This window comes from Protopterus annectens, chromosome 2.part0, assembly GCF_019279795.1.
Source record: "Protopterus annectens isolate FY-2018-M chromosome 2.part0, PAN1.0, whole genome shotgun sequence".
In the NCBI taxonomy this organism is placed as follows: Eukaryota; Metazoa; Chordata; order Ceratodontiformes; family Protopteridae; genus Protopterus; species Protopterus annectens.
In genome coordinates this window covers 1311636488-1311663033 of record NC_056728.1, presented here as the reverse complement: position 1 = coordinate 1311663033, position 26546 = coordinate 1311636488, and the positions used below count along the sequence as shown (strand labels likewise).

Genomic DNA, 26546 nt, shown 5'->3' with positions numbered 1-26546 from the left:
TCCAGGCTATTTCTGGTACCAAGGAAGGGAAAAGATTGGAGACCTATTTTGGACCTATCCATCCTAAACACATTTCTACTCGTACCAAAATTCAAGATGCTCACTCTACAGCAGCTTCTTCCCATGCTGGGCAAGGAGTCTTGGCTGGTAACATTGGACCTCAAGGAGGCATGCCTGCATGTCCCAATCAGACAAAATTGCAGAAGGTACCTCAGATTTCTTGCAGGTTCAACCCATTATCAATTCTCTGCATTGCCCTTTGGCTTATCTACTGAGCCCAGAGTATTCACGAAATGCCTGGCATCAGTAATTGCCTACTGCAGACTTCAAGGGATACAAATATACCCCTATTTGGACGACTGCCTGATCCAAGCGGACAGCAAGCACATTCTTCTGAAACATCTGGCTTATGTAATAATGTTGTTGAACTCTCTGGGATACACAGTCAACAAAAAGAAATCAAGGCTAATACCCTCTCGGAAGATAATTTTCCTGGGTGCCAATTTGGACACAAACACCCAGATGGCCTACCTCACGCCAGAGAAGCAGGGGCAACTAATTCAATACTTCAGAACACTTGCAAATTGCACCAGGCTGACTGCAAGGAAAATCCTGCAGGCTCTGGGATTCATGGCATCTTGCATCTTACTAATCCCATGTGCAAAGCTGCATATGAGGAAACTACAATGGTACCTGAAAAACATATGGTCTCAACACAGCCACAGTTTGGAAACAATAATACCACTAATTCCATGTCTGCAAAAGTAATTTCTGTGGTGGGCTCAAGCATGTCAAACAAACACAGGTCTTCCATTCAGCAAGCCTCAAGCAAATCAAGTCATCACAACAGACGCCTCGGACTACGCCTGGGGGGCGCACATGACAGATCGGTGCATTCAGGGCAAATGGTCCCAAAAAGAAAAGCACCTTCACATCAATCAAAAGGAAATGCTAGCAGTAATATATGCTATTATAGCTTTCAAGGACCTTCTACAACCAGGTCAACTATTGATAAGAACGGACAACACCACAGTTATGTGGTACATAAACAGGGAGGAACACATTCTTACCCCCTATGCAGACTGGCCATGTCACTTTGGAACATGACTATGGACTTACAAATGGCACTACAAGCACAGTACTTGCCAGGCAAGGAAAACACGCTGGCAGACAACCTAAGCAGGAATATGACAGATCCACACGAATGGAAATTGCATCCAAAAGTTTTTACAGAAATAATCCAAGAATGGGGATGGCCAGACATAGATCTCTTTGCCTCCCACAAAAATCATCAATTGACAAGATTCTGCTCAAGGATTTTCCATCCAAAGGCCTGGAGAGTGGACGCTCTCTCTTTCAGTTGGACATCAATGACAGTTGATGCCTTCCCACCTCTTCCTCTGCTGCCCAAAGTTCTATTGAAAACCAGAGCAGACAGACCACAGATGATTCTCATTGCTCCGGACTGGCCAAGGCAACACTGGTACCCACTCCTGAGGAGCCTGACACATTCCCCACCATGGACCCTGCCTCTAATGCCTCTTCTGACTCAGCACAGCTTCAAAACTCTTCACAGCCAGCTAAAAACACTCAATCTAGCCGCATGGAAGATTCCTTAGCATCACAACAGGCCCTACTCTCCAAGGAGGTGCAGGATGTCATTTTGGAGGCCAGAAGGCCATCAACTAGAAAAGCTTACTCCGCAAAATGGAAACGGTTTTGTGTCTGGAATGAGAAAAAGGGCCAGGATCCTGGAAAACTGAATTTACCTCAAATACTGCAATATTTGGCTGAGCTGCTAAGCAGTGGACTTTCATTCTCCTCCATCAAAATCCATGCCTCAGCCATTTCTGCAGAATACAACACTGATCCACCTTTATTCTCTCACCCTCTCTTAAGACAGTTCCTCAGAGGGGCTAAGAATTTAAGACCTCCAAGGAAACGACCAATACCTGCTTGGGATCTTAATTTCATTCTGTAAAAACTGACCTTGCCTCCCTTTGAGCCAGCTGCCTCATCAGATTTGCAATATTTGTCCTGGAAAACAGCTTTCCTTCTGGCTATCACCTCAGCTTGTAGAGTTTCAGAACTACAGGCTTTCATGGCTGTCCAGCCTTTTATCATCTTCCATCAGGACAGAGTTTCCTTACGAACCAACCCGTCCTTTATGCCTAAAGTGGTATCCATGGTAGCTTTAAATCAGGCCATACATTTACCTACTTTTTATCCTAATCCTCAAAACAAATGGGAGAGATTACTACATTCCTTTGACATCCACAGACAACTGCATTATTATTTGGACAGAACAAAGCCTTTCAGAAAATCAGAACAGCTCTTTGTGTCCTATGCGGTAGGAGCTCAAGGAAAGCTAATTTCCAAACAGACAATCTCAAAATGGATAGCCCACTGCATACGCTTTTGCTATTCCTTTCATGGCAAAACTGTACCTACAGGCATTAGAACTCATTCCACCAGGGCCACAGCCACCTCTGCAGCTTTCCTCAGAGGAGTTCCTACCAAGGATATTTTGGAAGCAGCCACTTGGAGTTCTGTGTATACCTTCTCCAAGCACTACAACTTACCATTATACTCCAAATCTAGAGCAGGCTTTGCCACTGCAGTCTTGCAGGGCATTTTGGCTCCTCCTAGTTCCACCTAGTGCCTACCACCCCTTTCTTAGCTTTGGGATTCTACCCATCTGTTATGACTGCAGCTGTATGCACGATGAACATAGTACAGTTTTGTACCTACTATAAATGTAGATGTTCGAGTGCTAATACAGCTGCAGTCCAGGTTTCCCTCCCTCCTTCCCCTCTTGGGACAGGCCTATAGGCTAACACATCCTCATACAACCTGATTGGGGTATTCATTTATGATGTATTTGCTTGCAACTACTGTATTTTGATTATATTGCACTGCATTATTTCACAAATTTATGTATTGCCTTCCTTCTGGGGGCACCTGACATCTGGGGCAAGAAAAACTGAAGAAAATGGCGTCGGCTGGTTCCTTTATACCGACGACAACCGACGCCGGACCTAGACTTTGGAATTCGGCCGACCGAGGACCCGCCTGACGGCAGGAGAACCCATCTGTTATGACTGCAGCTGTATTAGCACTCTAACATCTACATTTATGGTAGGTACAAAACTGTACTTTCTTTTACTCTGTTTTCAGTTATTTTTTCTTATTGGTGTGGTAACAACTACATGAAATGGTGTGCGAGTCTACACATGGACATGAATCCTTTATGTGGAGTCTGCATTGGTACCACTTCCTTGTTTCCTAGAAATAGCACAAGAGCATACTTTTTTAAACTGGTAGTTGGTAAAAATAAGGTGAAGCTCAGTAAATCGTAACTGTGGTATTTGTTTGGGGATTTCAGCAATGATTTTATTAAGTACCTGCAAACTGTCTTTAAATGGAATGCAAACAGCTTGTATCCCAGAAGTATAGAAAAGAAGGCTTACTCATCTAACCGTCTACATTAGAATGCTGTTTAAAACATTCACTCTGAGGCATGCCTGCAGATACTTTCCTTCATCTGCCTTTTGGCTGCAGTAACTTCCTAGATTGGTAGTTAAGTGCATGCACAGTGATGTTAGTGGTCTGATGGTGCTTCTGTATTTTCATGTATAATCACTGGGTACGTTTAAAATTGTCCATGATTAGAAGTGTAATATAGTTACAGTATGTATATTTTAGCTGTTTTTTTCAGCCACTGTCATTGTGGTTGTGCAGTACAGATTTGGAGACTAGCAGCTTTTGTGTGTTTTCTACACGTTCAAAGTGAAATGGAATAAATTATATTGCAATGTGTGGGCATTGCTGCACTGACATCACTGTTACAGAGGTACTAGGTAGTTGCTGCAGTCACTTAACTTTTGAAAACAAGGTGTAAATTGTTTAGGGATGCATGAATGAATTTTTATAAAATGTCTTTCTAATGTTGGAGTTTTTGTGAGAATCAAGATTAGTTTAAGTGACTAACACTGCTATGTGATTTCTAGAAAATTGTACTGTTGCATTTTGCATTCACTTTAAAACATCTCAGTCTATCAATGTAGGTATGATAAGGTAAACAGCTAACCTCAAGTCAATGTGGTCCAGCTTTTTTCTTGTGGTTTTGACCTTGCTGTCTGTTTAACTGTGAATGATTGCTGTTCATCAACTCATCAAATCTTATCTTGTTTTATTTCCCGCTTACGCCTGCTCTGTTGCCAACAGTCTTTCATAGGATTTTTGCTAATGGTGAGCAAACTTCTTAGCTCCTGTGATGTGACTGTGTGATTTTTTTTTTTTTTACTTCTGTTTTTTATTTATTTATTTTTTGACAGTGAAGGGTTCTCTGAAATTTTTTAAATGTGATTTATATATTTTTTGTTGGATTGAGCTATGTGAACCCTCATTTGCATGATCCTATGCATGTAGATTTAGTAAAGTACCTCTATAAATGCATTTAGGCTGCAGTATTATCCCTTTTCTTCACCTTGTTTTGTTAGCAAACTGCTTGTCAATGTTGCTGCTTTATTATTGTTGGATTAGTCAACACCAGACAGCAAAACCAGTGTTTTCACGTTCATTTTAGTTCAATTCATTTGCCTTACACTGCACTGTGTAAAATACCTAATCTTGCATAGAGAGATAAACTGTTATTACTGTAGATTTTTTTCATTGTTAGTTTGTAGTGGCAGGCAGCTGTATTTCTGTCAAAAGTTTTTTTGTTTTGTTTTGCCACTGGACCTTCATGGATTCTTTGCCACTGAGAGCTTTGGTTAAGCCAGACTAGAGACTTACCATCTTTGACTAAATTACAAGATCAGTTTTGGCCCCATTAATGGCTTAATACCTCACAACAGAGTGAGTTCTATTTTTTTTTTTTTGTGAATTCTTGTATTTAGACTTAACATGTTCTTTGTTCATTCTGCTTCTGGTGCTGATTGAATAGAGTGCATTGCAAGGAGCTTTGTCATTAGTTTCTCCTCAAATTTTCAGTTTAACTGTATGTGAAAACCAGTAGTCTTATTAGTGGGGGTGCTGTAGATGACGTTTATATTTAATAACTGTTTGAGATAACTGCTTTGAAGCTTTTCTTTGGCAGCAGGAGGGGGGGCTCAAGCCCTAGGCACACAATGTCTTAAAATCTGCAGTTGTATCATTTTCCCCAGTAGTGGTGGTCACTGTGCTTGCTCATGTGGGACACGAATATTTGAGAAAGTTGCAGATTTTTTGTCAAGTAAATTCACAAAGTTGACTTCATAAGGTTGTGCCTTGCACTTAGTGCCGGTATCTACAAGGTCTTCTTTGGCAAGTAAGATATTGGAGCAGGCAAACTTGGTAGCGTCCCATTTTTTGTGATAATTTCCATAAACCTTGTAGATGTGGTTCTGCAGATGAAGTGCACATCAGGAAAGGAGAACTGATTTTCTCTTGACATTCAAAAGGGATAGTTCTATTCATAGGAGGCGTCAACTAAAATTGAGTACACACCATACATAAAGAAGAGTAGCTAAGGTGGCCCTGCCACACAAGTATGTGATCCTTTTTGGACCTTCATCTTGATTAAAGCTAAGCAGTTTAGTGAGTCTTGCAAAGAGGAGATGGGGTTTGGCTTTTTTTCCTGACACTTTGAGCAACTGCTGATTTTATGACGCTGCCGAAGGATTTTTATTGGAAAATTACTCAGCCTTGTAGAACCTGCGAACCTTATCTTCTTGATGTAATTAGCTTTTACTCAAATTACAGTTGGTTTGTAAAAACATTTTGGATAAAACACATTGTACCTCTAATTTGTAGCCAATTATCTGAAGGAAGTATTTGAGCAGCTCCTTGTAACTATGGCAAGAACTTTGTCTGTTCTCTGGCAGATGTCACAGTTCTTTACTTGTGAAAGATCTTAATATAGTAGTACACTTTCTGATGTTCAAGAACCTTGAAGCCGCTCCACATGGATAAAGCCCGATCTCCCAGATGACCTGGGTTCAAGTAGCATCTCTGGTGACTGATGGAGTGTTGGGGAAGGATTCTCATGACAATCCAAGGTGAGAGGGTGTTTGTTGAGGACTCTCCCTTAGTATTTAAACTAGTGATCATTTCTTATCAATGCAATATTGACACAGGATGAGTCTACCACCTCTAGAGTGAGCTCTTAAGCAACTGTTCATGACTTCATCCAGTCTGACTGCTGCTGTTTTTGCAGACTTAATTATAAAATGTGTGCAAGGGAGTATTTCAGTTTAGAGCAAGAAACATCATTAAAACAGAATGTACCTTTGATGGTTCAGCTTGTAATGAAGGAAAATTTTCAAAGGGTTTTCATTCATTTAAAGTTTAAGGCTTTTCTGTAGCATTTCTGGTCCTAGTAAAGGACAGTATCTCAAGACCAGCAAGCTTTATATAAGCAGAATTATTCAAGATGCTGACTCTAATGAAGGCTGTGCTTCCTTTCATACAGCAGTGCTTATACTTGGCTTTGGGACATGAAGAATCCATGTCTTCACATTTCAGTGAAACTATTTGTTTTATTGTTTTTAGTTAATACATACGTCAAAAGAGTAAACCCACTGGATGATTGTCTTTTTTCAGTTAGTACCCGATAGCACTAAGTGACTTGCTCAGATTCACTGCAGGCAAATGAAGGTGGGAGGAATTTAAACCCTGTAATCCGCAGTGGTGCAGCGATAGCATTGTTGCCTCACAGCAAGAGGTTCTCCCATTCGATTCTCGGCTGGAGTGCGGGGAGTGCTTTCTGTGTGGAGTCTGCATGTCCTCACCGCGTTTGGGTGGGCATTTGAAAGACATGCGTAAATGGGCGTGCCTTCGTTGAAGGTTGGACATCGAGCTGGCACCTCAGCACTCGTGAAAATCTACTGCCAATCATTAGCGGACTGGAGTTCCGCTGTGGCGACCCCTAACCTGGAAAAACCGAAAGACAAACAACCCTTCGTTACATGAAGCAGCTCATTAACAATTCTTAGCCTTAATCCTTTGCTCTAACTGCCAGGCCAGACTTTCTCACAAATTACCTCTGCCTTTTGGGCTGTTTACATATGTTAGAGTATTTAGACAAAGTTTGGCTCTGGTGTTTGCATAGATTAGGCTAATGGCTACAGTTTACTATTTAATCTGGATAGTTACTTAATAGTGGCAGAGACTAAGGGAGTTCTTAATGCAATGCATGAGTCAAGCCACTGCATTGTTAGATTCTTTGGGAATAACCTAGATAAGCTTATCCTTTGACTCCCTCAGTATCAGTAGCTTTTCTCAAAAGAGTTAGATTCATTGCTGATAAAGGTTTTATCAACCCTGGGTAAGGGACTGTAGGTTCAGTTGGTTCGATATAATTCTGTCAACAACAAGCTATTGCAGCAACACAGTGCCTGAAAGCACTAAGATATTTGTTGATCTGAAGTAGTTTACTTCATTTGGTCTTCAACCTGTGGGTAACGGATCCGTATTGGATCCGAGCCGGCAAGTTCACTAGCATCTGCTCCAAGCTCCTCCCCTTATCCATAACACAGCTCCACTACCTTCCAACCCCCATATCTCGTTTGCTGCGGCTTGACTGAAGCATCATGATCCTGAGCTCCGAGTTAGTGAGTTGAGTTTCTGATAAAGTAAGCAGTTTTTTGTCATAGTTGTTTTGAGTGTAGCTTTTAGTGTAGGTTCCCTCTCCTCTTCCTCTCACTGGTGCGACGTGTTTAGGGCTTTTTCAGTAGTTTTCAGTGTTAGCTTGTTAGTGTGTTGCTTCCCCTCCCCCGTCAGCATTCTTTGTGCCTTTGAGTGTGTGGTGAGTGGGTCCGATTAGGAAATAGTTTGATCTGAAGTAGGAGATTCATTTGTCTGCAACCTGTGGGTTATGGATCCGATATCGGATCCGAACCGGCATGGTTTACCAGCTATGGATCCAAGCTCTCAGCTCCTCCCCTCACCCATAATGCCCTGCTCTACCCTCATGACCTCAGATCTCGTTTGCCGCGCATGGTGACCGGATTGTTTCTCAAGCTCTCCAGCTAAGTGCTAGTTTCAAGTATTTAAATTGTAAAATTTAAGACTTTTTTTGGTTATTTGTGTGAAAGTGTAGGTTTTCCCTTTGGTATATTTACTTTTTAGTGTTTAATCTAAAAGTTATATCCCTCCCCTCGCTGTTAGCGTAGTGTGTGTGTGTTGGGCCTGTGAGTGATTTTGTGTTTCTTTAGTTACTTTTTAGTTATAGTAACTACTGTTGTAGATTGGGATGTCTGAGCAACCCAAGTCTATTTTTTCTAAATGCTCCGAGTGTGGCCATAAGCTTTCCCCAGCTGATGGCCACACTCGGTGTGTTAGATGCCTGGGGGTTGAACACCTCACATCTGGATGTTCCATTTGTGCAGGGTTCAACCCCAGGGCATTGAAGAAGCGGAGGTCCAAGCTTGTTTTGGCGGGCCTTTTACCGCCAGACTCGGCTCCGACCTCCGCTCCTTCGGGAGTAACCGTACCCATGGTTATTCCTTCTGCGGCTCCCCCTCCTCCTCCTGGGACTCAACCTCCCGTTTCTGGTTCGGAGGAGAGGGATGCTAAGAAAAGGGAACGGAGGGAGAAGCACCATAAGCAGCGGGCCGAGACCTCTGTTTCGGCCCCGCCAGCCAAGCGGGCTTCTCCCCCGGCTCCATTGTCGGCTCGGTCTCCTCCTCCTCGGCTCCGGTCTCCAGTGTGTTTTTCACCGGGACCTGAGGAGGAGGAGACCCGATCTCCATCGAGGCTATCAAGGAGGCACTCCAGGCCTACCCTCGGTAGCCTCGTCGAGATCTACGTATAGCCTTTCGGATGCTGATCTGGACCGGATGATGAGAAGGTTCATCCAGGCCCAGATGCAGATGGGAGTGCTCTTGCCTTCCCCCCCCTCTGGGGGGGAGCTCAACACCCTTTTTCAAACCGATTGCTCCTTCTCCGACCCACTACCCGGGTTCGGAGCAGTTGGAGCCGAGCAGCTTCAGAGCCGGGGGTGGGTCGGCGCCGATAGTACTTTGTACTTCGGATCCGACCCTGCCCTCGAGTGCATCGGATCCGACCTCTCGGAGCCTGGATCCGAGCCTCGGATCCAGGGGGATCAGTGCTCCTTCGGCGCCGTCTGTGTCTGAGCGCACTGTCCCTTCGGATCCGAGCGCTTCGGCGCCGGCTCCGATCCACTCTTCGGATCCGAGGGGGAGCCGATTGTCGGATCCTTTGGTCGAGGTCGGCTCCCCTTCGGCATTTGATGTAGTGGAGAGGGCCCTGTTGAGGGTCTCCAGACCCCCGGCACTTGTTTCGGCTCTGTCCCGCGTTCCCTCTGCACTGGGTCAGGCTTCCACCATCCGGCCCTTGGGACAGCCCGCTTCTGTGCCCCAAGCTGCTCCCCTGGAACAGGTTGCTGCTTGCGAGGAGTCCTCTGACAGCCCCCCAGAGGATGTTCCTCGCAAGCATACGTGCAAAAGGAGGCACATTGACTCCCCCGAGTCTCTCACGGAAGACACGGACTTGGAGGAAGGGGAAGGCTCCCCACGGTCACCCCCCGAGGATGTCTCATTTGGGGACATCATGGAAATGCTCCGTATAAGGGGGGGTGGTCTGCCCCCATGTCTTCCTCGGACGAGTCCGTGTTCTTGGAGGCATTTGAAGCGGGCCCGTCTACCTCTTGGGTGTCCCCTCCTGCCGACCCCCTGGTGGACCTCATTACCACCAGGGCGTGGAAGGAACCGGACACCGTGGAGCCTATCCCTAAGAGGCTTGATAGGATCCTCAGCCCACCATCCGACCGGGCCCATTGGAGTAAGGGGCCTCCAGTAGATGCCATGTTGACGGCGGCGGCCACCAAGAGGGAACTTGCTCAGGAGAGTCCCTCAGTCCATTCCCCGAGCAAGGAGTCTCGGATGATGGACCGCTTGGGGAAGCGGATGTTTAGTTCAGCGACCTTCTCTGTAAGGGCGCTGAACTACCTGGCACACGTCATTAGGATGCAGCGAGATCTCATTAAAGAATACGCTGCATCTCCCCCAGAGTCCATGTCGGAGGAGGACAAAATGCTGCACTCCACCCGCATGGCCACTCTTAGATCAGTTACTAATACCTCTATGCGGCTACTCTCCCATGCTACGGAAGGCGCCGCTAGAGCCGCAGGGGCAGGCCTAGTCACTAGATGTCAGGCCTGGCTCCGTCACTGCGATTTTTCTGAGCCCTTCAAAGCGTCATTTGCGAGCGCCTTTGATGGTTCTGCCCTCTTTGGCAAAACCGTTCGCGACACTTTGACCCAGAGCGAGAAGGACGGGAAGACGCTGTGTGCCGTCGGAATCTGCTTCTCTGCACCCCAGAGGCCCTACTCTAGGAACCAAAAGGGTCAGAAGAAGATGTGGTTCCGGAAGTCGCAGCAATCCCAGCCTGCTCCGGACAACCAGTCCTTCCGTGGCAGAGGAGGACAGGGAGGACGCCGCCCTAGAGGCAGAGGGGCTCCCAGGAACTTCGGGTCCAGAGAACCTTTCTCTGAACGGCCAGCGCAGCAACCCTGAGGGTTGCCCAGCTGCTCCACTCTGGAGGCAGTCGGGGACGTTTTGGGGCACCTAGCGGCATGGGAGTCCATAACATCAGACCGCTGGGTTCTCCAAATCATATCCAGAGGATACCGCATCCCTTTTCGTCACTTACCAAAGTTGAAGTCCCTCCCAGACGTTCCACCCGGTCAACGGGAGGCCACTTTGGCAGAAATTGGCCATCTGCTAAAGAAAAAGCCATCCAGCCCGTCCCCCAGACCAGATCGGATCAGGGTTCTACTCCAGGTTCTTTTAGTGCCAAAAGACGGGGGAACTAAGACCAATTCTAGACCTTTCTCTCTTGAACCTGGCAGTCCCCAAGGAAAAATTCCGAATGGTCACTCTGCAATCTATTCTCCCCCTTCTGGGAGAAAATCACTGGATGTGCTCTATAAACCTCAAAGATGCGTACTACCACATCCTGATGGACAGGCGCTCCAGGAGGTTCCTCCGCTTCCGGCTGGGAGCCAGTCACTACCAGTTCCGGGTCCTTCCCTTTGGTCTCACCACAGCCACCAGGGTGTTCACCAAAGTATTAGCAGTGGTAGCGGCCCACCTGAGGCTTCAGGGGGTGCAGGTCTTCCCCTACCTGGACGACTGGCTTCTTACCGCCCCAACAAGGCATCTACTACTATTGGCGCGAGACTCCTTTCTCCATCTTGCTCCCTTTCTGGGCATTACAATAAATACAAAGAAATCCAACCTGGCGCCCACACAGCTCTTAGATTTTATAGGGGCCAGGTTAGACACAAGGAGTTTAAAAGCCTTCCTCACTGCGGACAGAGTTCAAAATCTGCAGCTCCAGGTGCGGGCCATTCTCCACTCAAGTTCTGTTCCGGCGGAGTTGGTCCTGAGGGCTCTAGGGTCCATGGCGTCTGCTATAGCACTTCTTCCTCTTGCCAGGCTCAATATGCGCATCCTCCAGTGGACTCTCTTAGTACAATGGTCATACCTTGCTCTCCCTATGCATCATCCCATTGCGATCAGCAAGGCTTGCAAGCGGTCCCTCCTGTGGTGGCTTCACTCCCCAGATCTCCACGGAGGCCGCCCATTTTGTGCTTCTCCCCCTCTCGCCACGGTGACCATGGATGCCTCCCGCCTCGGGTGGGGGGGGGGCATTTTGCCGGCCGGACTGTCCAAGGCACGTGTAACGATTCAGAGACCTTACTGCATATCAACGTTCTAGAGATGAGAGCAGTGCTCTTAGCGTTGCTAGCACTTCAGGACTTTCTTCCCTTGGGAACAATTGCGATTCAATCGGACAACATGTCTGTTGTCTGGTACATCAACAAGCAAGGGGGAACAAGGTCTTACCCCCTTTGTCGAGAAGCCATGAGAGTTTGGGAATGGGCAGTCTCCACCAACCGCTTTCTAATAGCAACGCACATTCCGGGTCAGTCCAACATCCTGGCGGACAAGCTCAGTCGCACCATTCTGACCCCTTACGAGTGGTCTCTCAATTTTCAAGTAGCGGAACGCATATTCGCACGGTGGGGAACTCCTTCATGCGATCTTTTTGCCTCTCCCTCAAACACCAAGTGCGACAGTTTTTTTGCTCTGATAACCCCTCCAGGAGGTTCTCCAAGAGACGCTCTGGTGCATGCTTGGCCACCCGGTCTTCTGTACGCTTATCCACCCTTGCCTCTGATGCTCCAAGTTCTTCAGAAAGCCTCTCTGGTGGGTTGCAGAATGATTCTCATTGCTCCGTTTTGGCATCGACAGATCTGGTTCCCCTTTCTAAGGTCTCACTCGGTGAATCCTCCTTGGATTCTAGATCCCATTCCGGATCTGATATCCCACCCATCCTGCATATCTCCTCCGAACCTGGACAACCTGAAGCTGACCGCTTGGCTGCTCCAGTTCCAGTCTTGATCAGGACTCCCGGTATTTCGTCACCTGTGAAGGCAATCCTGGTGGCAGCTCATAAACCGTCCACTAGGAAAGTCTACCGCAGCAAGTGGAAACGGTTTTCTTTGTGGGCAGGGCGGCAAGGCCTGAATCCCTTCACGGTTCCTCTCCCTTTAGTGCTTGACTTTCTAACCACTCTTTTTAACGATGGTGCCAGCAGTTCCACAGTCAAAGTACAACTGGCGGCAATTTCTCATTATCACATTGGTTATGACTCTAGTCCACTCATGTCAGCCAAGTTGTGTAAAATTTTCCTTAAAGGTACTTTCCTTCTCAGGCCCCCTGTGAAACAAGCGGTTCCTCCTTGGGACCTCTCCTTAGTTCTCCAGGCCTTGACCGCCCCCCCCTTCGAACCAGCGGCTACGGTGGATCTCAAATTCTTGTCTTTCAAGACAGCCTTTTTAGTAGCCATTACATCGGCCAAGAGAGTTTCAGAGCTCCAAGCATTATCAGCTAAACCTCCTTACTTGGTATTTCATCCGGACCGTGTTTACCTCAGGACCAACCCGTCCTTTCTTCCTAAAGTAGCTTCTGAAGCAAACATTAATCAATCCATTAACCTCCCTGTTTTCTTTCCTAAATATGAAAACAAAGGTGAATACAAGCTTCACTCCTTAGATGTTCACAGGCAACTTAGATTTTATCTAAACAGAACGGCTGGTCATAGGCAATCCGACCAGTTGTTTATTTCCTTTGCTAAATTTAATTTGGGAAAGCCAATTTCTAAAGTTTCTCTGTCTCGCTGGATTTCACAGTGTATCTTATTGGCTTATCAAGCTTCAGGAAGGCCCGCACCGGAGGGTGTACATGCCCATTCAACCCGGTCAGTATCTACCTCGGCAGCCTTTAAGGCTAGGATTCCTCTAGATGATATTTGTGCAGCAGCCACGTGGGCTTCATCTCATACTTTTATTTCCCACTATAAGTTGGATCTTGCATCTAGGGATAGAGCATCATTTGGCTCCGCGGTGCTCCGGAATATCCTTCCATGATGGCTGCTCAAGATTCAGGTAGCTGGGGACTCTGTCCCACAGGTTGCAGACAAATGAATCTCCTACTTCAGATTTAGAAGTTATGTACTCACCATAACGTTCCATCTGAGTAGGTGTATTCATTTGTCTGCAACCATCCCGCCCTCCTATCCCCCTGGCCTTTCAGTTTCCTGCATATTATGTGTTACCCTTTTCAGGGTGTTCTTGCTGTTGGCAAACTCGATCTGAGGTCATGAGGGTAGAGCAGGGCATTATGGGTGAGGGGAGGAGCTGAGAGCTTGGATCCATAGCTGGTAAACCATGCCGGTTCGGATCCGATATCGGATCCATAACCCACAGGTTGCAGACAAATGAATACACCTACTCAGATGGAACGTTATGGTGAGTACATAACTTCTAATTTTTCTCCCCTTTCATTATCTTGTTGTGTGTGCTGTTTATTCTTTAGAGACATGGCTTACCCCAAGCCTGTTTTCAAGAGGCGCACTGAGTGTGACCACAAATTGTCACCAGCCGTTGGCCACACTCTTTGCATTATGTGCTTGGGTGTAGCACATTTAAGTACTGACTGTACCATTTCCCGTGTGTTTTAACCCACGTGCTATTAAGGATAGAAAGGTGAAGTTGGCCCTGAAAGGCCCTTCTATCCACTACTGAGACAGCTGCCTCTTCCACTGCTTCGGTCACAGCAGCTGCTGTGGCCACCTCTCCTTCCTCTTGCCCTTGCTTCTCCTGTCTCCCAGGCTGGGACTCAACCTCCCGTTTCTATGCCTGTGGAAGTGGAGAGCAGAAGGGGCAGAGAGAAGGAGAGAGAGCATAGATCAGAGAAACGCAAGAGGTCTCCTGACCTTTCTTCTACTCCCACAAAAAATCAGGCTAGGATCCGTAACTCCCCTCGGCTATGATCTCCGAGATTTTACCCGGAGCCGGAGGAGCCACGACCACCATCTAGGGCCTCAGTTCCTCGACCCGCCAGGTTGGACTCTTGGCCTTGTCGAGATCCACCTGAAGCTTGTCTGAAGTTGACATGGATAAAATGATAAACTCCAAACAAGTGCCCTTGACAGGAAAATACAACAGTCAGTTGTTCTTTGATGCAAAAATCCAAGTTTAATTCACACAAGCAGCTTCCAAGGTTTAAAATCAAAGCACATAAAGGCACATAAATGCCCTTCACCAACTCAGCGTTTTCGTCTAGTAATCTAAAGTGATTTGCCACCACAATTCCTTGTATTAAATTTTTTCTTCCCACAATCTGCCCCTTGCTTCCTTTTTTATTTGCTCCATCACAAAAAAAATAGGAAATTCGCTCCATCATATACCTTGGTGTGCTTGTATAGAGCATTTATGCTCGTAGATCCTTCTCCTTAACTTACGCTCAGTTTTTCCTATATAGGAGGATCTACATTCCACAAAGGTAGCCACGTACACTATTCCAGATGAGTATGTGATGCTGGGACGCCCCCTGGTTTAAATAATGTTTTCATTGCCCCACTACTTAAAATCAGATCAGCTAAATTATGAATAGCAAACGGAAAAGTTTCCTATTTATGTGCATTCCCACTAAAGGTCACTAGAGGAAGCCTTTGACAAAGAAATACTAAAAAGTTCACATAACATTTTAAATGCAAGCTTTTAAATTTTATATGTCTTTTAAAATTGTATTCTGTTATGTTAAATATTAAGTTGTATTTATTCATTTTATATTTATATTCAGCTTTATTAATATTTGGAATGAAAAAAGTCGTGTGTTTTTTAACATTTCATTTTACAAATAACAAGGCATGAGTTTTAAGCTTTTTTAATCGCATTTATTTATTTAGTGCTGCTAATTGGATAATTTAAATATTAATTGATATATGTGCAGTTTGATATGAGTCTGTATCTGATGAAGTCTATTTCAACTAGACGAAAACGCTGAGTTGGTGAAGAGCGTTTGTGCCTTGATTTTAAACCTTGGAAGCTGCTTGTGTGAATTAAACTTGGATTTTTGCATCAAAGAACAATTGACTGCTGTATTTTCCTATCAAGGGTACTTGTTTGGAGTTTATAGCTCTTTTTTCTACCGTTGCTGGCTTTTACATGGATAAAATGATGAGGAGGTTCATTCGTACTCAGATCCAGATGGGAGTCTTGCCAGCCCCCTCTCCTCTGGAGGTGGGAGCTCGCTTCTTTTCCTCACACCAATTTCTCCTTCTACGATCCATCCACCGGGTTCAGAGTACTTGGATCGGAGGATGTCCTTTGTCAGGGGGGGCGGCGCCAACTGTACCTGTCTCCTCGACGCCAGCAGTTGCCTGGAGTATGTTAGATCCAACCAGTTCGGATCCGAGGGAGCAAAACCTTTTCCATCGGCTCTGATGTTGTCAGGCCAAGGCCCCCCCCCATCGGAGCTCCGTCCACTTCTGGCCTGGCTCTGATTCTCATGTTGGATCCGGGGAGGGTGACTTCCTTAATGGTGTCCCAGGAGGCTCGTTCTCTCTTTGCTTTCAACGTGGTAGAAAGGGTTCTCTCCACTGGATCGAGAACCTTGACTATTTCCTCGGACTCCACCTTGACTCCCTCAGCTCTGTCTACGAATCTCATCATTTTACCAGAGGGACAGCCCATGCTCAAGGAGCCCCAGGCGGTTCCCCATGAGGAACAAGTGGCTTGTGAGTTCCCCCCTGGAGAGCCCCATTGGAGATGTGCCTCACAAGCATACGTGTAAGAGAAGGCACTTGGACTTCCCCGAATCCCTCACTGAGGACACGGATTTGGATGATGGGGAAGGTTCCCCCAGGTCACCTCCCGAGGATGTCTCCCTTAGAGACATCATGGAAATCCTATGCCTCCGGGGAGGTTGGTCTACCCCCCCAAACCTTCTTCTGACAAATCCATATTCCTGGAGGCTTTGGGCACTGGCCCATCTACTTCCTGGGTGTCCCCTCCCGCAAATCCCCTGGTGGTCCTGGTCACTTCACAGGCCTGGAAGGAGCCGGACACCATGGAAACAATCTCTAAATGTCCAGACAAGATCTTGAGTCCACCCTCAGATAGACCAGCATGGAACAAGGGCTCCTCTGTAGACGCTATGGTGGTAGCAGCAGCCACTAAAAAGGAACTAGCCCAGGAGAGTTCCTCGGTTGATCCCCCAGACCGAGAGTCTCTGATGATGGACTGCTTAGGGAAGCGGGTTTATGCGTCAGCGACCTTTTCCATCAGGGCGCTGAACTTACCTGGCCCACGTTCCTTGACCAGGTTGTGCTGTAGTCTAGTAACTGGCTGAGTCTCCCCCTAGGTCCTTGTTGCAGGAGAACAGAGAGACGTTCTCCGTGAGGATGGCCACTTTAAAAGCAGTTTCCAGTATGTCCATGCGACTCCTTTCACATGCTACTGAAGGAACGGCTAGGGCAGCTGGGTTCGGCGTGTCCATGAGGCACAATGCCTGGCTTAGATTATGTCAATTTTCGGAACCTTTCAAGGCGTCTTTTGCCAATGCCCCATATGACGGCTCTACCCTTTTTGGTAAGACCGTCAGAGACTTTGGTCCTGAGTGAGAAAAACGGGAAGAACACTGTCTGCTGTTGGAATCCACTTCTCAAACCCTCAAAGATCTTTTTCCCGGAATCAGAGAGGGCAAAAGAAGATGTGGTTCCGGAGGTTTCAGTATTCCCGGGGCACTCAGGGCTCTTCTTCCCCCAGAGGCAGAGGGGGACAGGATGGACACCGGCCCAGAGGCAGAAGGGGTCAGAGGAATTTTGGGTTTCGAACCATTCTCAGACAGGCCCGGACAGCAACCCTGAGTGGTTGCCTGACTGCTCTACTCTGGAGGCAGTCGGGGGTCGATTGTCATTGCACCTGGCAGCATGGGAGTCCATAACATCAGACCGCTGGGTGCTTCAGATCACATCCAGAGGATACTCTATCCCTTTTGTGGGTCCTCCCAAACACCTCCCGGATGTACCACCCACCAAAGGGAGGCAGCAGCACTGGAAATCTCCAAGCTGCTACAGAAACGAGCCATCGAACCCATCCCCCCAGATCAGTCCAGATCGGTCATTTACTCCAGATTCTTTTTGGTGCCAAAGAAAACAGGGGACTTAAGGCCCATTCTGGACCTATCTATCCTGAACCTGTCAGTCGCCAAAGAAAAATTCTGGATGGTCACATTACAGTCCATCATGCCGTACCTGCAAGAGAGCGACTGGATGTGCTTGTTAGACCTCCAGGATGCCTACTATCACATAAAGATGCATAGAAGCTCCAGTATCTTCCTCTGCTTCTGGCTAGGAGTCCATCATTACCAATTTCGAGCCCTACCCTTTGGTCTCACCACAGCCCCCTGGGTGTTCACCCCAAATTGGTGGCGGTAGTAGCTGCTCAACTGAGGCTTCAGGGGTTTCAGGTCTACCTGTACCTGGACGATTGGCTCCTCACTGCTCCCACCAGGCATCTAATTTGTCAAACCAGGGATTATTTCTTAGTGTGCACTTCACTTGGAGATTACAATCAACGCATCCAAATCTCTTCTAAATCCTGTCTAGGTGATAGACTACATTGGGGTATGGATAGACGCACTACAGTGCAAAATCATCTTGACCACGGAGAGAGTTCGAAACCTGAGGATGCATGTTTCTTTGATGTACTGTTCTCATCTTCCCTCAGCAGAATCTGTTTTTAGGGCCCTAGGTTTTATGGCAGTGACCATAATACTTCTTCCGTGTGCCCGGTTACTCATGCAAGTACTACAGTGGACTCTAGCAGCACAATGGTCCCTGCTGGATCTTCCATTATCGTATCCAATACACCTTAGTCGAGTCTGCAGGTCATCTCTTCTTTGCTGGATGTATTCTCCAGAAATCTTGGAGGGATGGCCTTTTATTCCGGCCTCTGTCCAAGCCACAGTGACCACGGATGCCTCCCAACTTGGGTGGGGGGGGACATTGTTTGGGCAGGGACAGTTCAAGGCCTGTGGTCCCCTGTTGAGACCAGTTTACATATAAACATTCTGGAGATGAGGGCTGTCCTTTTGGCGTTGCAGGCCCTTCATGCCTTTCTTCCTCTAGGAGTCATTGCAATTCAGTCAGACAGCATGTCAATGGTCTGGTATGTCAACAAACAGGGAGGGACCAGATCTTACCCACTTTGTTGCAAGGCCATGAGAGTTTGGGAATGGGCAATCTCCACCGGTCGCTTTTTCATTGCAACGCACATTCCGGGATGGTCCAACATCCTAGCGGACAGGTTAAGTCGGACTATTCTGATTACTTACGAGTGGTCTCTGAATCATTCAGTAGCAGAGCAGATCTTTTTGGAGTGGGGTCAGCCTTGCTGTGATCTCTTCACATCTCCTTCCAACGCAAAGTGCAGTGAGTTCTTTGCTCTGAACTCCCAGCCGGGGGGAGTCCCTCAGAGATGCTCTAGTCCATGCTTGGCCTCCCTGGTCTTCTGTATGCTTACCCTCCAGTACCTTTTATTCTGAAGTTTCTACAGAAAGCTTGTCGATTGGGGAGCAAAGTGATCCTCATTGCCCCGTTTTGGCCTCGCCAGGTATGGTTTCCCTTCCTTTGGTCTCATCTTCTGGCTCCGCCTTGAATCTTGGATCCCCATTCAGGATATTATTTCACACCCCTCGGGGGTTCCTCATCTGAGCCTGGACAGTTTGAAGCTCACGGCTTGGCTGCTCCAGTTCCCCTGATTGCTAGGACTCCTGTATTATCCTCTTCCGTCAGGTCTATTCTGGTGGCAGCTCATAAGTCTTCCACCAGGAAGATTTACCGCAGCAAAAGGAAACGTTTTTCCTTTTGGGCTTCTCAAAGGAGTTTAGAGCCTTTCACGGCTCCTATTTCTGCCATTCTCAACTTCCTAGCCAATATTTTTCAACAAGGAGCATGCTCTTCTACTATCAAAGTTCAATTAGCTGCCATTTCATTTTCATGTGGGTGAGAATTCCGCTTCTCTGGCCTTTTCCAGACTGTGTAAAGCCTTTATTAAAGGTACTTTCCTATTACGCCCCCATGATCAAGGATCCTGTTCTCCCATGGGACCTTACTATGGTTCTTCAAGCTTTGTTCGCTCCGCCATTTGAACCTGCAGCAACCACAGATCTTAAGTTTTTGTCTTGGAAAACAGCATTTCTAGTCGCTATCTCCTCTGCTAAAAGGGTTTCAGAACTGCAAGCTTTGTCTGTTAATGTTCCATGTATGATTTTCCATAAGGATAGGGTTTCCCTTCAGACCAATCTGTCCTTTCCTCCCAAGGTTGCATCACGAGTTAACATTAATCAGACCATTAATTTACCTGTTTTCTTTCCAAATTTTGATAAAATGGAATACAGACTTCACTTGTTAGATGTTCATAGACAGTTACGATTTTATTTACACAGGATTAAAACCTTTCGTAAATCTGATCAATTGTTTGTGTCCTTCTCTAAACCCTTTTTGGGTAAACCTATCTCCAAGGTCACTATCACTAGGTGGATTTCCTTGTGCATCCTTCAGGTCTGTAAGGATAAAGGTTTGTCTCCTCCGGGTCAGGTGAAAGCTCATTCCACTAGTTCAGTGGCTACTTCTGCGGTCTTTTGGTCTAGAGTCTCATTGGATGATATTTGTTCTGCAGCTACTTGGTCCTCATATCATACCTTTATTTCTCAGTACAAATTGGGTTTGACTTGTAGAAGGAGAGCATCCTTTGGTTCCGCGGTGCTCTGGAATATCCTTCCATGAAGGCCACCCAGGAGTTTAGTAGCTGGAGACTCTGCCCCACGGGTTGAAGACCTACTAAAGATAAAGAGGTTGCATACTCACCATAACGTTCCATCTGAGTAGTTCTTCTTCATTTGTCTTCAACTGTCCCTCCCTCTTTCCCCCTGGCCTTATCAAATGGACAGCCTGTTTGGCTGCAGTTTTTAGGTCATAAGGTATTCTTTCAGGTCGGGATGTTCTTTGTGTTTCACTGTTGCAGTCATTACATTTGGGTAATCTGCTGGCAGGTTGCCCTCAATCGGCCTGATTAACAAACTCTTGGGTCCTGCATCAGTTGCTGTCCCTTCTTCCATGACATCAGGTCGTCAGGGGTATAAAACATTCAGCCAACGCCATTACATCAGTCTCTTTCTTCCCGTGCGGTGCCTGAAGCAGAAGCAGTTGGCAAGTGCCGGTCGGCCGACTACTGAAATTTTCGTTTTCGAGTTTCAGATCCGAAGTCTTCAACTAAAAAGCTAAGTACCTCGTTGGGGAAACTTTTTCTTGCTCCTTACCAATGTCAGTAAAAGTTAATAATTGCATTACTTGTGGGAAGCAAATACCTTATAAGGATTGTCATTTGTACTGTACTCCTTGCCTAGGCCCTGACCATAACGTACCTTGCTGTCGGTTTTGTGCTTTATTTAATCAATGCACTATCAAACGTCTGTATAGTTTTGCTTCTAAATATTTTGGCTCATGCTTTAATTATCCGGAAATGTCGTCAGTTAGCAATCCGACTACCTAAAAAACTCAGAGAAAGATAGAGACAGGCCGTTGAGGTCCAAAACTGCCGACGACGCTTCTCCTAAGTCAGTCGCTAGTTCGCCGGTACTCAGTGAGGCGCTTTCGCAGCACCTGATACCTGCTACTTCTGATTCGCAGGCCTCTACTGAGACCCATTCGGAGTCTGGTATGCCGTGAGATGCTTCAATTATGGAACTCACAGATGTCTCTACCTTGGATGGGTCCGGAGTCGCTGTGCAGGCACCAGCTTCTGAGGGTGTTATCAGGCCTACAGATTTGTATATTAGACCAACGCCATCTTCAAAACTAAGGCCAAAATCTCAACCTATGCCTAAAAAACTGATGCCTGGGCCACATGTGCAGGCCCCTATGCCTAAAAAACAAATTATCAAAATGGCTGAAGATTTAATTACTCTGATCAGGGGTAGCCCCCCCCCCCCCTTTCTAAGAGGCCTAGGAAAGACATTGATTACGAATCTTCATGAACAGGATTCTATTTCTTCTGACTCTTCTAATGAACAGGAATTGTCTATACCTACTTATGAGGACTCTGATGCAGAAGTTTCCATTCCTTCTGCTTCTCCCCCTGAGGATTTTTCTTTTGGGGAAACTTTACATAATTTAAGGGAACATTTCCACTGGGAAAGTCAGGATTTCTCGAAAATCATAGCATTTATTGTGTTTTCTGCTTGTCTGTAAAAAAAACTTGAAAAAAACAAAAAAAAAATATCCTTGCAGAGACCAGATTTTGCTGATGGAGTAGGGAGTACTGAACTGCCTGTTTGTCCTCAGAAGAGTGGTTTAAGGCAGTAAACTTGTAGTTTATTGGGCTATTGGGTCATTCCTTTCTTTTCCAGCCCCTGCTATAAAGCACGTTTTGGGGTTTTTCCAGCTATTTTGAGAGCTCCCTCACAGCAGTACGCAGGCCTAGCAGCAGCTACCAGAAGACCTTCCAAACTTGAAAAACAAAAATATCCTTGCTTTCCATACTTTCCTACTATGTTCCAGAGACCAGATTTTGCTGATGTTCCTGTTTTCTCCATTTTCCTTGTTTGGTCAAGGGGTAGTTTCTTTACTCACCAGTGGGTAGGGAGTGAACTGCCTGTTTGTCCTCAGAAGAGTGGTTTAAGGCAGTAACTTGTAGTTTATTGGCCATTTTGGGTCATTTTCGTTTTTTTTAGCCCCTGCTATAAAGCTACTGTTTCTGCTTATTTTATCAAAGTTTTGCACTGTTTCTGTGTTTATAAGTTAACACAACTGTTACTGCACTAGTTTTTAAAGTTTTTGCAACTGTGGTCCCCAGCACAAAGGCGGTGCCTCCACGTAATTACTGTGGCCGCCCTTGATGTTTTATCTAAAGCCATGGAGAGGGATCATAATGACCCTATAAATAAAGACATTGGGAGCAAACATTGGGGATCAACTCACTGGGATCCAACACCAGTTTGGATTTTGCCAGCAGATCATGCCTTTAAACTTTTTCAACTTTTTCACCAAAGCCATATTGATGAGGGAAAGGCAGTCCACAGCCCACCTCGACCTGGCTAAGGCCAAGGCCTTATAATTCCCCACCACTATCATTGAAAACTCAAACTCATCAGCTTAAACCCACATCACAAGACCCAGATGGCTTGGCTGGAGTGAGACTGGCTGAGGTCAGAGTTGCTGGCGCCATGCTCAGACCCAAAGCCTGTCAAGGTGGTGTCAAACAGGGGCTCAGTCTGGCCACAGGGTTGCATGTCATACTTTCTGAAGCCTCTGAAGCAAGGAGGGTTATGAAAGACAAAGTTTGCAGATGATGAATGACTGGGCCATATAGAAAAAAATACATCTGGACACAGATATCCCAGAAGGCCCCCAGAAACGATAACTGGTGCCAGAGCCACGGCCTAAAGTTAAATGCCAAAAAAGCCATAGTCATACCTTCGAAAACAAGGTTATAAAAAGCTACCAAATAGCTAGCAACCACTGAGCACAGAAGACAGAGGGGGACCTGGGGACCTAGGTTGGATAGTAGTCTGTTGGTCTGACACCCATGCAGTTAAAGTAGTTAGAAGACCTTCTACATTGCCCACCTTATCATGACATTGCCCTCATCTAGATCAAGGATTCTCTGAGTCTCACTCATCACCATCAGGACCAATGATACTCATCACCACCCCATGAGAAATGTATCTGACCCCATTTGGCCAGCAGCTGGAGAGGCCACTGCAGCAGCTGTAAAGGAAGCAAAGGGTCTCAAAATTCCAAATATGTAAAGGGACACTGAAATCTATCCAGCTCATTCTCGACTTACCGTTGCTCAGTCTCAGCCGCTATTTTGCGCTGTTCACAAGGCCGTCAAAACCCACATTTTGATGAATATAAGCCCAGATTTGCTCTAGATTCCATCAGAGCCATAAGGGAGACTTAAACTCGGTTAATGCTATTAATAGGACGTGTTGGAGGGATGGATTAGGAACCCAAAGACTCCCTATGCTGTGAACAGAATCGCACATCTGGAGGCAGGAACATGGCTGGCCTATGTCCAAGAGAAATCTTGACCAAGAGATGGGACCAATGGATGATACCCCAGATATACCTTTTCAGATGCACTGGTTTCGACAGACAGCAAGCAAAATAATGGGTATAGTTCCCCATATTGGGGTGGGCGTAGTTACAAAAACGATGGGCTAGCGTAAAAGCCTTCTTCCTCAGCATAGGGCTTTGGTTATACCTCCTGTTCTAGACATTGTTGATGATGTTTTTTCAGAATCTAGTATGGCTCCTGATTCTTTGCCTCCGGCTCCATGCAAGCCAGACAGATACTATAGGGTTCCTGAGTCCCACAAATTTCTTTTCAAAAATCCTGTTGCAGATCCTGAAACCATTTCTCAGGGTCCCAAGGGCATTAAGGCTTCTACAACTAAAAATCCTACCCCTTTTGATAGAGATTCTAGGGCGCTGGATAGATGGGGTAAAAAGGTTTACACTTCTGCAACCTTGGCAATCAGGGCTTTAAACTGTCAATTTCATATGCTAAAATATCAACAGCATATCATGGGACTGCTTAAACAGAAAATGATGTTAATTTGTGACTGTGTGGAAAACAAAGATTTACAGGATTTATTGCATTCAGCTGAACAAGTTGGAAAACATACTTTGCAATGTGGTTTTGATTCTTTGGAGGCCTCTTGCAGGGCTGCTGTAACTGGTTCTGTGCTAAGAAGGCATGCTTGGCTCAAAGAGCAAAATCTGCCTGATCATGTTAAAGCAAAATTGTTGGATGCTCCTTTACAACAGGATAGTCTCTTTGGTAATAAGGCTGAAGAAGTTTTAAAAAAGATGGAAGATGAAGCTAAATCTATGCAACCTGTGAAAGATTTCTTACAAGTGCAACCTCCAAGATTTAGTAGGCACTGGCCTACTAAGAACTGGTCCTTTCCAGTTCCTTCGAGAGCTGTTCAAGTCAAACCCAGACATTCCAAGGGCTCCATGTTTCAGTCACAAGGGACTTTCAGAATAAAACAATGGGGTGCCTCCTCTTCCAAATCTGGAAGCAACAAGACACCTCCTTATGGTAAGCAGTCTAAATGACTTCCCTTTACACTTACCAAGCACTTACCTTTTAGCCACCCCTTTGGGGGGAAAACTGGGTCTTCATGCATGAAACTGGCAACTTATAACCCAGGGCAAATGGGTTTTAAATATAGTGTCCCAGGGATACAGATTTCATTTCCACACGTTGCCAACTCCACACGGGTGGCCAGACCTGCCCCCAAATCACTGGGCAGAGGCTCAGAAACAAGTACTTTCCCTCTTACACATGGGGGCTATTCAACTAGTACCAGAAGAGGAAAAGGGACAAGGTTTCTATTCAAGACTTTTCCTGGTACCCAGAAAAGACAAAATCATGGCGTCCACGTCCAATCCTGGACTTATCTACTCTAAACACCTTTCTGGACATTCCAAAATTCAAGATGCTGAGTCTTTACCAGTTACTTCCTATGCTAGGCAAAATGCCTGTTTGGCAACTCTAGATTTAAAAGAGGCTTACCTGCATATCCCAATCAGGGAATCTTGCAGAAGATACCTCCGCTTCAAAGCAGGCTACTTGCATTACCAGTTCTCTGCACTGCCCTTTGGCTTATCTATTGCGCCCAGGGTCTTTACAAAGTGCCTGTCTCCAGTAATTGCATTTTGCAGGCAAAGAAATATTCAAATATATCCATACCTGGACAATTGTCTAATTCAGGTAGAAAATAAGGACACTCTCTTCTAAACCATCTGGCGTTTGTAAAAAAGGGTTCTAACTTGTCTAGGGTACACTATAAACAAAAAGAAATCACAACTGGTACCCTCTCGAAAAATTACATTCCTGGGTGCAAGCTTGAATACAACTGCCCAGATGGCTTTCCTTACGCCAGAGAAGCATATTCATTTGGTGACTTACTTCAAACAGGTGGCCACAAAAACCCTGCTTTCTGCAAGGCAAATACTGCAAGCCTTGGAGTTCATGGCCTCCTGCATTCTTCTAATTCCATATGCAAGACTGCATATGAGGAAACTTCAGAGGTACTTAAAAAGTCAGCATTGTCACAGCCTGGAAACAATGATTCCTATCATACCTTGCCTGCAACTAGAGTTCCTATGGTGGGCAGAGGCCTGCCACCAAAACAAGGGACTGCTATTCACACCACCCCCTGCCGCCCAAACCCTAACTACAGATGCATCAGACTATGCTTGGGGGGCACATCTGGCAGGGAAGTGCATTCAGGGCAAATGGAGCCCAAATCAAATGCACCTTCATATCAATCAAAAAGAAATGCTAGCTGTACAGAATGCTCTGACAGCCTTCAAGGACTACCTTCTTCACGGAATTTAATGATAGACAGACAGCACCACGGTTATATGGTACATAAACAAGCAGGGGGGGTACACACTCCTACCCCCTTTGCAGACTATCCATGGCATTGTGGAACACGGCCTTGACCTATCAAGTACAACTACAAGCTCAATTCTGCCAGGAAATCTGAATACTCTGGCAGGCGAACTAAGCAGAAATCTCATGGACCCACACGAATGGAAACTGGAACCACAGATTTTCAACATGTTGACACGCAACTGGGGGAGCCCAGACATAGATCTTTTTGCCTCACCCCAGAACTATCAGTTGGACAAATTTTGCACAAGAACTCATCACAAAAAAAACCTGGAACGTGGATGCTCTATCCTTTAGCTGTAAAAACCTATCAGTCTATGCCTTTCCCCCTCTGCCTCTGCTCTCCAAAGGTCTACTAAAAGTCAAACAGGACAAACCAAAAATTATTTTGATTGCTCCAGACTGGCCTCGCCAACACTGGTACCCACTCCTGCGCAATGTGTCGCACCTTCCACCGTGGCACCTGCCTCAGGCACCTTACTTACTGTCTCAGCAGAACAACCAAAATGTCCTTCAAGGATGCATCTGCAGTCCTTACAAATGGGTTGTCCTGTCGTCAGGCAGCCCTTCGGTCGGCCGGATTCCAAAGTCTGGGTCTGGCCTCGGCTGGTGTCGCACTTCACCCGACGTCATAGCTGCAGTTCTTCGGGTATAAAGGCATCAGCCGACGCCATTTTCCTCCATCTTTCTTGCGCAAATTCTGCACACTCCG

The 26546-nt window shown here is 46.2% G+C and overlaps 1 protein-coding gene across 4 annotated transcripts in view; it reads left to right on the top strand.

Annotated features, from left to right (window-relative positions):
- NRBP1 (nuclear receptor binding protein 1) overlaps positions 1-26546 on the top strand; it is a 1787342-nt gene that overhangs the window by 642142 nt on the left and 1118654 nt on the right. For 3 of the 4 annotated variants that reach the window (XM_044061499.1, XM_044061497.1, XM_044061498.1), the window contains exon 8: positions 4228-4251. The exons of the other annotated variant lie outside the window; for it this stretch is intronic. In XM_044061499.1, coding sequence (XP_043917434.1) covers positions 4228-4251 — 24 coding nt within the window. The remainder of the gene's footprint in view (positions 1-4227; positions 4252-26546) is intronic. 4 annotated transcript variants of the gene reach the window in all.